The following is a 12960-nucleotide window of genomic DNA, read 5'->3' as shown; positions in this document are numbered from 1 at the left end:
CATTTATTTTATGCTCCTTTTTCTAGTGTCTTTATATGGATGTCTATCTCTTTAGTTTGGAGCATTTTTTAATTTCCTAATAACAGTATATAAGTTTGTGAATTTCTTTCTAAATACACTTTAGATGTATCTTACAGACTTACAATTCTCAGTACTTTTATTATAATTGAAAATAATTTCTAATTTTTATCATAATTTCTTATTGAATGAATGGGATAGTTGATATATATTTCTCAATTTTAATATGTGTGGGATTTTTCTAGTTATCTTTCTGATACTGATTTTAACTTAATTCCATTGTGTTTGAGAATATAATTTGTATTATGTCAACCCTTTTAGATCATTTACTATTTCTTTCAAAATTATATCTTTCCAAAAATTCCTGGAGTTTGAATAATACCCATCATAAATTTTCTGAGCTATTCAATTAATCAAATAAGAATAGAAAACACAGTAAAATATATTTGAAAGAAGATGAACCTTTGCATTTGGGACTAAAAGAGAACACTTGATGGGATAAACTACCTTCTCTCCTGGGGTCACAGAGACTCTCCAGATGCAGTGTGTATAAGATGGATAGCCATTTGGAAATCCTGGGGAGGAAAGATTGCCATTGGATTCTTGTAAGGTTTCTCCACATGCTGAAAGAAAGAAAAAACAACATATGTTTGATTTTTTTAAATGAAAAGGATAAAAGTATTTATTATTTTTTATAAAAGACATTTGCATCATAAATGAATCTTGAGTCTTTTGGTATTAGAGGATATATATTTGTATAACACTTTTCCTTTATAAGTAATTTTTAAAATGTCTGTCTTACTAGAATTTCAGTATACTTAAAGGGATTGCTATAGCTAACCATATAACAAGATTATGAGATAAATAACCTGAAGAAACATAAAATTCTTCCTCATGGAAACATTTCTCATTCATTCCCAACGAGCAAATAGCCAACTTATACATCACCCATACTCAGATTCAAGCCAGTGGGTACCTATTCAATGTGATTCTGGGACCCCATGAAATACTCTATTATTATATTTGGTGTACAGTGAAGTTGATTTTAATAATGAATACTGTATCAAAGTTGGGAAAAATAAAATGTAAGTAATAATGAATAAATAGTCAATAAAAGTGGTGCTAAAATGACACACAATGAAATATTTTTTTTCAAAATAAACTGGAATAAATTGAAACATAAAACACTATGGAAGACAAATTTTCCAATGAGATATAGATATTTATCTATTCTCTGTTTTCTGCCTATAATAAGTAGAAATGACTGGGAAAGTAATTTTATTTTCCTTTTACTACCCCTATCCACTGGAGAATCCCATGGAGAGGCAGCCTGGCAGGCTACATCCATAGGGTCACAAGAGTTGGACATGACTTAACGACTAAACAACCAAACAACCAACAACCCCTATCTAACTTCTTGGTAGTAATTATCAGTCATCTGATGTAGCAAACAGTCAGCTGTACAACCTCAAGATCAGTATGACTAATATCTATAGGCCAATTCAACAAAGACAAGGTCAGAGGATAATTAGCTCATTGGTTCAGCCAAGGTTTGTAGTCAGAAGCATTCTACAACAGACTGTCTTGTTGCTTTTGCAAGACATGATCTGAGTCAAATGAATATAAGCTGATTTAAGTATCCTTAATTCATGAACAATTCCTATACACCAGTTAAGTTTATATAAATACTTATATAAAGCTATTTGTAGTTTTCATTCAACAGTTTGAAAGAATAACTCCTTCCTTCTGAAGAAGACTGAAATAGAACCTGATATATTACCATATTATAGAGTCAGCAGGTGAGCTCTAGCAGGTGAACTCTTGTCTCATCAAAACAATACATTATAAATGGTTCTGCATATCTTGATTTAAATGAAGAAACAAAAATAATGGCTTGGAAGACATAAAATAGAGATGTAAAAAGAGTTTGATATGATATAAATATTTATGCAGCCATGAAATTAAAAGACGCTTGCTCCTTGGAAGAAAGGCAGTGACAAACCTAGACAGTGTATTAAAAAACAGACATTAACTACAAAGGTCCGCATAGTAAAAGCTATGGTGTTTCCCATAGTTATGTACGGATGTGAGAGCTGGAACAATAAAAAAAGGCTGAGCACTTAAGAACTGATGCCTTTGAACTGTCATGAGGGAGAAGACTCTTAAGAGTCCTTTGGACAGAAAGGAGATCCAACCAGTCAATCCTAAAGGAAATCACCCTGAATACTCATTGGAAGGACTGATGCTGAAGTTGAAGCTCCAATAGTTTGGCCACCTGATGCAAAGGACCGACTCATTGGAAAAGACCCTGATGCTGGGAATGATTGAAGGCAGAAGGAAAAGCGGATGACAGAGGATGAGATGGTTGGATGGCCTCACAGACTCAATGGACATGAGTTTGAGCAAACTCCAGAAGATGGTTTAGGACAAGGGAAGCCTGGTATACTGCAGTTCATGTGGTCACAAAGAGTCGGACATGACTGAGAGGCTGAACAACAACAACAAATAATGTTTGTAAAACAAAATAAATTTAAAATAAGAGCAAGCAATACTTATTCTGATAAACAGGTAGATAAAAGCAACTTGAGAATAAAAGAAAAATGCTCAAGGTAAAAAATACGTAATCAGAACTTTTCATGAATCATCTAAGGATACTTGATAAATGCGACATTATAAGAACCCTTAGAAAAATGAAAATTTATTAAGATTTATTAATGTAACCAATGTGCTTCTAATTATGATCAGTTTAGGTGCTAAATAGCCATTGGGGAATTTAGTATGTTTCAATGAAAAAAGCTACCAAAAAAAAAAAAAAGCTACAGCAGTTTAAAAATAAATTCTGTAATTCTAAGCCACATAGAATGTTGGTACTGGATTTCCTCAAGAGGAATTAAAACAATTAACTTGCACATGTAAACAAACATTATTATACTGATAAAATGATGAAACAGAAAGCTCTCTGAAATGCAAAAAAAAAAAGAATATAGTTCAAAAATCTAATAAATGTATTATATAGCACCTACTTATAATGCAAGAAATGTGGACAACAATTGCCAAGTTGTAATCATTTCTGCATTTCTCTCAGTACATGTGGCTATCCCAGGCTACCTGATCCCTATTTCAGAAGATTTTCATAAATTTTCCTGGGCATTTGTTGATTCATGTTCAGGTATAAAAAATAATTTTATAACTAAAACAACTAAAGGAAAATTAGCAAGGAAAAGATGGCGCTACTAAGTTAAATACATAGTCTCTTCATTTACACAGTAATCTATTTAGTATATGGATGAGAAGAGAGAAGTTTGGCTCATGGCATAATCCCTTGTTATGTCATACAAGCAAGTCTCAAAGCCCTCAACTTCAGTTTCTGTTCTTTATAGTGGCTATCTTATTAATATGTACTTCATGAAGTTGTTTTGTAGGGGTCAAGTATTGTGATGCCCAAAGTCCTCTATTTGACACTTAGATACCTCTGACACAGGTAGGAAAACTGTGGGATTAATTTTTACAATGCATCTTTAAGCTAAAAAAAACCCAATCTTATCTAAGAGAAAAAAAAATATACAAAGAAAAATTATCATCAGTCTCCTAATAAAAATCATTCTAAAATAAAACAATTCCCAAATTGAATTTTCATCTCTGTAGGCAGATGACATGATCTTATATGTACAAAACCATAAAGATTACACAGACCCCCCCAAAAAAACCTGTTAGAAGTAATAAAAAAAATTATACAAAAGTGTAGAATACAAAATCAACACACAAAATTCAATTGCATATCCATTAACTATCAATGAACAATATGAAAATGAAATTAAGAAAATAACTCTTTTTATAAAAAAAAAACCCTCAGTAATAAAATATTTAGGAATGAAAGAGGCAAAATAAACTTGAGGCAAAAGACATGAACATTGAAGACTACAAAACATTGATAAAAGAAATTTAAAAGGACACAAAGATATGTTCATGGATTGGAAAACTTAATATTGTTAAAATATTATCCATCCTAGTCAAAGCGTGGGTAAATTTCTAAAATTCAGTGCAATCCCTATCAAATTCCTAGTGGCATATTTTTGTAGAAATGGAAGGAAAAGTCTTAAAATTCATATAGAATTACAAATCCTAAATAGCCAAAACAATCTTGAGGGGGAAAAAAAAAACAAACAAAAAAACAGAGCTGGAAGCTTCATTGTTCTTAACCTAAAAACATACTACAAATCGAACCAATACAATATTGTAAAGAAAAAAAATTTTTTTAAGTATGATACTAGCATAAGAGAGGCATATAGACCAATGGGACAGGATAAAGAGCCAAAAATAAACCCACAACTAAACAGTAAAATGGGATCTTTGATAAAGGTGCCAAGACCTTTCAATGGTGAAAAGATAGGCTCCTCCATAAATTGTCTTAGGGAAACTAGATACATACATACAAGAGAATAAAAGCGAACCAATTTTTCCACTATCCACAAAAATCAACTTAAAGTGGATTAAAGACCTAAAAGTAAGACCCCAAATTGTAAAATTCCCAAAAGAAAAACATAGGTGAAAAACATCATAACAGACGTCTTGGCAATGATTGCTTAGATATGAAACCAAAAGCACAGATAATAAGAGTAAAACTAGACAAGGGGGACAACAACAAGCTAAACAACTATGTAGCAAAGGAAAAGAATTCATAAAATGAAAAGAAATCTTTGGAATGGAACATTTGCAAATCATGCATCTGATAAGGGGTTGGTATCCAAAACACAGAAGGAACTCAGCAAACAAACAACAAAACAAACCCCAAGTAACCACATTTTAAAATGGGCAAAGGATGTGAATAGACATTTCTCCACAGAAGACAAACAAATGGCCAACAGATACATGAAAAAAGTGCTCAATGTCACCAATAATCAGAGAAATGAAAATCAAAACCACAATGAGATATCACCTCACAATGGCTTGTTGGCCATTATTGAAAAAGCAGAAATAGCAAGTGTTGGTGAGGATGTAGAGAAACCACTTTGCACTGCTGTTAGGAATGTAAAATGGTGCAGCCACTGCGAAAAACAATGTGGAGTTTCCTCAGAAATAATAAATAGAACTACCAAATTATATAGCAACTCTACTTCTGGGTATTGATGCAAAAGAATTGAAAACAGTGTTGAAGAAATATGTATACTCACATATTCATTAAGTATTCCTGAGAGCAGCCATAAAAACAAACTGTCTTATCATTGGATGAATGAATAAATAAAACGTGGTACATGAATAAAATGGAATATTATTCAATCTTAAAACAGAAAGAAATCTGTCACGTGCTGCAACAGGGATGAACCTTGAGGACATAATTCTAGTGAAATAGGCTCAGTTCAGTTCAGTCGCTCAGTCATGTCCGACTCTTTGTGACCCCATGAATCGCAGCACGCCAGGCCTCCCTGTCCATCACCAACTCCCGGAGTTCACTCAGACTCACGTCCATCAAGTCCGTGATGCCAACCAGCCATCTCATCCTCTGTCGTCCCCTTCTCCTCTTGCCCTCCATCCCTCCCAATATCAGAGTCTTTTCCAATGAGTCAACTCTTCTCATGAGGTGGCCAAAGTACTGGAGTTTCAGCTTTAGCATCATTCCTTCCAAAGAAATCCCAGGGCTGATCTCCTTCAAAATGGACTGGTTGGATCTCCTTGCAATCCAAGGGACTCTCAAGAGTCTTCTCCAACACCACAGTTCAAAAGCAGCAATTCTTCAGCACTCAGCCTTCTTCACAGTCCAACTCTCACATCCATACATGACCACTGGAAAAACCATAGCATTGATCAGACGGACCTTAGTCGACAAAGTAATGTCTCTGCTTTTGAATATACTATCTAGGTTGGTCATAACTTTTCTTCCAAAGAGTAAGCGTCTTTTAATTTCATGGCTGCAATCACCATCTGCAGTGATTTTGGAGCCCCCCAAAATAAAGTCTGACACTGTTTCCACTGTTTCCCCATCTATTTCCCATGAAGTGATGGGACCGGCTGCCATGATCTTCGTTTTCTGAATGTTGAGTTTTAGGCCAACTTTTTCATTCTCCTCTTTCACTTTCATCAAGAGGCTTTAGAGGTCCTCTTCATTTTCTGCCATAAAGGTGGTGTCATCTGCATTTATGAGGTTATTGATATTTCTCCTGGCAATCTTGATTCCAGCTTGTGTTTCTTCCAGCCCAGCGTTTCTCATGATGTACTCTGCAGAGAAGTTAAATAAGCAGGGTGACAATATACAGCCTTGACGTACTCCTTTTCTATTTGGAACCAGTCTGTTGTTCCATGTCCGGTTCTAACTGCAGCTTCTTGACCTGCATATAGGTTACTCAAGAGGCAGGTCAGGTGGTCTGGTATTCCCATCTCTTTCAGAATTTTCCACAGTTTATTGTGATCCACACAGTCAAAGGCTTTGGCATAGTCAAGAAGGCAGAAATAGATGTTTTTCTGGAACTCTCTTGCTTTTTCCATGATAAAGCAGATGTTGGCAATTTGATCTCTGGTGCCTCTGCCTTCTCTAAAACCAGCTTGAACATCAGGAAGTTCATGGTTCACGTACTACTGAAGCCTGGCTTGGACAATTTTGAGCACTACTTTACTAGCATGTGAGATAAGTGCAATTGTGTGGTAGTTTGAGCATTCTTTGGCATTGCCTTTCTTTGGGATTGGAATGAACACTGACCTTTTCCAGTCCTGTGGCCACTGCTGAGTTTTCCAAATTTGCTGGCATATTGAGTGCAGCACTTTGACAGCATCATCTTTGAGGATTTGAAATAGCTCAACTGGAATGCCATCACCTCCACTAGCTTTGTTCGTAGCGATGCTTTCCAAGGCCCACTTTACTTCACACTCCAGGATGGCTAGTCAGTAGGTGCCCAATATGCTACTGGAGATCAGCGGAGAAATAACTCCAGAAAGAATGAAGGGATGGAGCCAAAGCAAAAGCAATACCCAGCTGTGGATGTGACTGGTAATAGAAGCAAGGTCTGATGCTATAAAGAGCAATATTGCATAGGAACCTGGAATGTCAGGTCCATGAATCAAGGCAAATTGGAAGAGGTCAAACAGGAGATGGCAAGAGTGAACGTCGACATTCTAGGAATCAGTGAACTAAAATGGACTAGAATGGGTGAATTTAACTGAGATGACCATTATATCTACTACTGCGGGCAGGAATCCCTCAGAAGAAATGGAGTAGCCATCATGGTCAACAAAAGAGTCTGAAATGCAGTACTTGGATGGAAGCTCAAACATGACAGAATGATCTCTGTTAGTCTCCAAGGCAAACCATTCAATATCACAGTAATCCAAGTCTATGCCCCAGCCAGTAATGCTGAGGAAGCTGAAGTTGAATGGTTTTATGAAGACCTACAAGATCTTTTAGAACTAACACCCAAAAAAGATGTCCTTTTCATTATAGGGGACTGGAATGCAAAAGTAGGAAGTCAAGAAACACCTGGAATAACAGGCAAATTTGGCCTTGGAATGCAGAATGAAGCAGGGCAAAGACTAATAGAGTTTTGCCAAGAAAATGCACTGGTCATAGCAAACACCCTCTTCCAACAACACAAGAGAAGACTCTACACATGGACATCACCAGATGACCAACACCGAAATCAGATTGATTCTATTTTTTGCAGCCAAAAATGGAGAAGCTCTATACAGTCAACAAAAACAAGAGCAGGAGCTGATTGTGGCTCAGATCATGAACTCCTTATTACCAAATTCAGACTTAAATTGAAGAAAGTAGGGAAAACTGCTAGACCATTCAGGTATGACCTAAATTAAATCCCTTATGATTATACAGTGGAAGTGAGAAATAGTTTTAAGGGCCTAGATCTGATAGATAGCCTGATGAACTATGGAATGAGGTTCATGACATTGTACAGGAGACAGGGATCAAGAACATCCCCATGGAAAAGAAATACAAAAAAGCAAAATGGCTGTCTGGGGAGGCCTTACAAATGGCTGTGAAAAGAAGAGAGGCAAAAAGCAAAGGAGTAAAGGAAAGTTATAAGCATCTGAATGCAGAGTTCCAAAGAATAACAAGAAGAGATAAGAAAACCTTCTTCATTACTAGTATATAGGAATGCAAGGGATTTCTGTGTGTTGATTTTATATCCTGCAATTCTACTATATTCATTGATTAGCTCTAGTAATTTTCTGGTGGAGTCTTTAGGGTTTTCTATGTAGAGGATCATGTCATCTGCAGACAGTGAGAAATTTACTTCTTCTTTTCCAATTTGGATTCCTTTTATTTCTTTTTCTGCTCTGATTGCTGTGGCCAAAACTTCTGAACTATGTTGAATAGTAGTGGTGAAAGTGGGCACCCTTGTCTTATTCCTGACTTTATGGGAAACGCTTTCAATTTCTCACCATTGAGCATAATGTTTGCTGTGGGTTTGTCATATATAGCTTTTATTATGTTGAGGTATGTTCCTTCTATTCTTGCTTTCTGGAGAGTTTTTTTTTTTTTTTAAATCATAAATGGATGTTGAATTTTGTCAAAGGCTTTCTCTTTATCTATTAAGATAATCATTGGCTTTTATTTTTCAAATTGATAATGTGGTGAATTACATTGATTGATTTGCGGATATTGAAGAATCCTTGAATCCCTGGGATAAAGCCCACTTGGTATGGTGTATTATCTTTTTAATGTGTTGCTGGATTCTGATTGCTAGAATTTTGTTAAGGATTTTTGCATCTATGTTCATCAGTGATATTGACCTGTCGTTTTCTTTTTTTGTGGCATCTTTGTCAGGTTTTGGTATTAGGGTGATGGAGGCCTCATATAATGAGTTTGGAAGTTTACCTTCCTCTGCAATTTTCTGGAAGAGTTTGAGTAGGATAGGTGTTAGCTCTTCTCAAAATTTTTGGTAGAATTCAGCTATGAAGCCGTCTGGACCTGGGCTTTCGTTTGCTGGAAGATTTCTAATTACAGTTTCAATTTCCATGCTTGTGATGGATCTGTTAAGATTTTCTATTTCTTCCTGATTCAGTTTTGGAAAGTTGTACTTTTCTAAGAATTTGTCCATTTCTTCCAAGTTGTCCATTTTATTGGCATATAATTGCTGATAGTAGTCTCTTATGATCCTTTGTATTTCTGTGTTGTCTGTTGTGATCTCTCCATTTTCGTTTCTAATTTTATTGATTTGATTTTTCTCCCTTTGGTTCCTGATGAGTCTGGCTAATGGTTTGTCAATTTTATTTATCCTTTCAAAGAACCAGCTTTCTGTTTTGTTGATTTTTGTTATGGTCTCTTTTGTTTCTTTTGCATTTATTTCTGCCCTAATTTTTAAGATTTCTTTCCTTCTACTAACCCTGGGGTTTTCCATTTCTTCCTTTTCTAGTTGCTTTAGGTGTAGAGTTAGGTTATTTATTTGACTTTTTTCTTATTTCTTGAGGTATGCCTGTATTGCTATGAACTTTCCCCTTAGCATTGCTTTCAGTATCCCACAGGTTTTGGGTTGTTGTGTTTTCATTTTCATTTGTTTCTATGCATATTTTGATTTCTTTTTTATTTCTTCTGTGATTTGTTGGTTATTCAGAGGCGTGTTGTTCAGCCTCCATATGTTAATAGTTTTTCTCCTGTAATTGAGATCTAATCTTAATGCATTGTGGTCAGAAAAGATGTTTGGAATGATATCAATTTTTTCCAATTTAACAAGGCTAGATTTATGGCCCAGGATGTGATCTATCCTGGAGAAGGTTCTGTGAGCACTTGAGAAGAAGGTGAAATTCATTGTTTTAGGCTGAAATGCCCTATAGATATCAATTAGGTCCAACTGGTCTATTGTATCATTTAAAGTTTGTGTTTCTTTGTTAATTTTCTGTTTAGTTGATCTGTCCATAGATGTGAGTAGGGTATTAAAGTCTCCCACTATTATTGTGATATTGTTAATTTCCCCTTTCATTCTTGTTAGCATTTGTCTTACATATTGTGGTGCTCCTATGTTGGGTGCATAATATTTATAATTGTTATATCTTCTTCTTGGATTGATCCTTTGATCATTATGTAGTGGCCTTCTTTGTCTCTTTTTACTGCCTTTGTTTTAAAGTCTATTTTATCTGATATGAGTATAGCTACTCCTGCTTTCTTTTGGTCTCTATTTGCATGGAATATCTTTTCCCAGCCTTTCACTTTCAGTCTGCATGTGTCCTTTGTTTTGAGGTGAGTTTCTTGGTAGAAAAAGAAATTAAGGAAACAATTCCATTCACCATTGCAATGAAAAGAATAAAACACTTGGGAATATATCTACCTAAAGAAACTAAAGACATATATATATAGAAAACTATAAAACACTGATGAAAGAAATCAAGAGGACACTAATAGATGAAAAAATATTCCATGTTCATGAATCAGAAGAATCAATATAGTGAAAATGAGTATACTACCCAAAGCAAGCTACAGGTTCAATGCAATCCCTATCAAGCTATCAGTGGTATTTCTCACAGAGCTAGAACAAATAATTTCAAATTTGTATGGAAACACAAAAAACCTCAAATGGCTAAAGCAATCTTGAGAAAGAAAAATGGAACTGGAGGAATCAACCTGCCTGACTTCAGGCTCTACTACAAAACCACAGTCATAAAGACAATATGGTACTGGCACAAAGACAGAAATGTAGATCAATGGAACAAAATAGAAAGCCCACAGATAAATCCACACACCTATGGATACCTTATCTTCGACAAAGGAGGCAAGAATAATTTAATAGATTAAAGACAATCTCTTTAAAAGTGGTGCTGAGAAAACTGGTCAACCACTTGTAAAAGAATGAAACTAGAACACTTTCTAATACCATACACAAAAATAAACTCAAAGTTGATTAAAGATCTAAATGTAAGACCAGAAACTAGAAAACTCCTAGAGGTGAAATAGGCAAAACACTCTCTGACATAAATCACAGCAGGATCCTCTATGATCTACCTCCCAGAATACTGGAAATAAAAGCAAAAAGAAACAAATGGGATCTAATTAAAATTAAAAGCTTCTGCACAACAAAGGAAACAATAAGCAAGGTGAAAAGACAGCCTTCAGAATGGGAGAAAGTAATAGCAAATGAAGCAACTGACAAACAATTAATCTCAAGAATATACAAGCAACTTATTCAGCTCAATTACAGAAAAATAAATGACCCAGTCAAAAAATGGGCCAAAGAACTAAATAGACATCTCCCCAAAGAAGACATATGGATGACTAACAAACACATGAAAAGATGCTCAACATCACTCAGTATCAGAGAAATGCAAATCAAAACCACAATGAGGTACCATTTCACACCAGTCAGAATGGCTGCAATCCAAAAGTCTACAAGCAATAAATGCTGGAGAGGGTGTGGAGAAAAGGGAACCCTCTTACACTGTTGGTAGGAATGCAAACTAGTACAGCCACTATGGAGAACAGTGTGGAGATTCCTTAAAAAACTGGAAATAGCAATCCCACTGCTGGGCATACACACTGAGGAAACCAGAATTGAAAGAGACACGTGTACCCCAATGTTAACCGCAGCACTGTTTATAATAGCCAGGACATGGAAGCAACCTAGATATCCATCAGCAGACGAATGGATAATAAATCTGTGGTACATATACACAATGGAGTATCACTCAGGCATTAAAAAGAATACATTTGAGTCAGTTCTAATGAGGTGGATGAAACTGGACCTGATTATACGGAGTGAAGTAAGCCAGAAAGAAAAACACCAATACAGTATACTAACACATATATATGGAATTTAGAAAGATGTTAATGATAACCCTGTATGCGAGACAGCAAAAGAGACACAGATGTAAAGAACAGACTTTTGGACTCTGTGGGAGAGGGAGAAGGTGGGATGATTTGGGAGAATGGCATTGAAACATGTATACTATCATGTAAGAAACAAATTGGTAGTTTAGGTTTGATACAGGTTACAGGATGCTTGGGGCTGGTGCACTGGGATGACCCGGAAGATGACATGGGAGGGTGGTGGGAGGGGGCTCAGGATTGGGAAGTAATGTATACCTGTGGCAGATTCATGTCAATGTATGCCAAAACAATTACAGTATTGTAAAGTAAAATAAATAAATAAACAAAATAAAGCAAAAAAGAAAAAGAAAATCTTCTTCAGCAATCAATGCAAAGAAATAAATGCAAAGAATGGGAAAGACTAGAGATCTCTTCAAGAAAATTAGAGATTCCAAGGGAATATTTCATGCAAAGATGGGCTCGATAAAGGACAGAAATGGTCTGGACCTAACAGAAGCAGAAGATATTAAGAAGAGGTGGCATGAATACACAGAAGAACTGTACAAAAAAGATCTTCATGACCCAGATAATCACAATGGTGTGATCACTCATCTAGAGCCAGACATCCTGGAATGTGAAGTTAAGTGGGCCTTAGAAAGCATCACTATGAACAAAGCTAGTGGAGGTGATGGAATTCCAGTTGAGCTGTTTCAAATCCTGAAAGATAATGCTATGAAAGTGCTGCACTCAATATGCCAGCAAATTTGGAAAACTCAGCAGTAGCCACAGGACTGGAAAAGGTCAGTTTTCATTCCAATCCCAAGGAAAGACAATGCCATAGATTGCTCAAACTACTGCACAATTGCACTCATCTCACACGCTAGTACAGTAATGCTCAAAATTCTCCGAGCCAGGCTTCAGCAATACGTGAACCGTGAACTTCCTGATGATCAAGCTGGTTTTAGAAAAGGCAGAGGAACCAGAGATCAAGTTGCCAACATCTGCTGGATCATGGAAAAAGCAAGAGAGTTCCAGAAAAACATCGATTTCTGCTTTATTGACTATGCCAAAGCCCTTGATGGTGTGGGTCACAATAAACTGTGGAAAATTCTGAAAGAGATGGGAATACCAGACCACCTGACTTGCCTCTTGAGAAACCATATGCAGGTCAGGCAGTAACAGTTAGAACTGGACATGGAACA

General features: G+C 35.9%; 1 protein-coding gene across 2 annotated transcripts in view; it reads right to left on the bottom strand.

Moving 5' to 3' along the window:
- TLL1 (tolloid like 1) overlaps positions 1–12960 on the bottom strand; it is a 314692-nt gene that overhangs the window by 120147 nt on the left and 181585 nt on the right. For both annotated transcript variants that reach the window (XM_069556609.1, XM_069556608.1), the window contains one exon: positions 526–641. In XM_069556609.1, the coding sequence (XP_069412710.1) occupies positions 526–641 (116 nt within the window). The remainder of the gene's footprint in view (positions 1–525; positions 642–12960) is intronic.

The sequence above is a fragment of the Ovis canadensis genome, chromosome 17, assembly GCF_042477335.2.
Source record: "Ovis canadensis isolate MfBH-ARS-UI-01 breed Bighorn chromosome 17, ARS-UI_OviCan_v2, whole genome shotgun sequence".
Classification (NCBI taxonomy): domain Eukaryota; kingdom Metazoa; phylum Chordata; class Mammalia; order Artiodactyla; family Bovidae; genus Ovis; species Ovis canadensis.
This window is presented reverse-complemented; position numbering and strand designations above follow the sequence as displayed.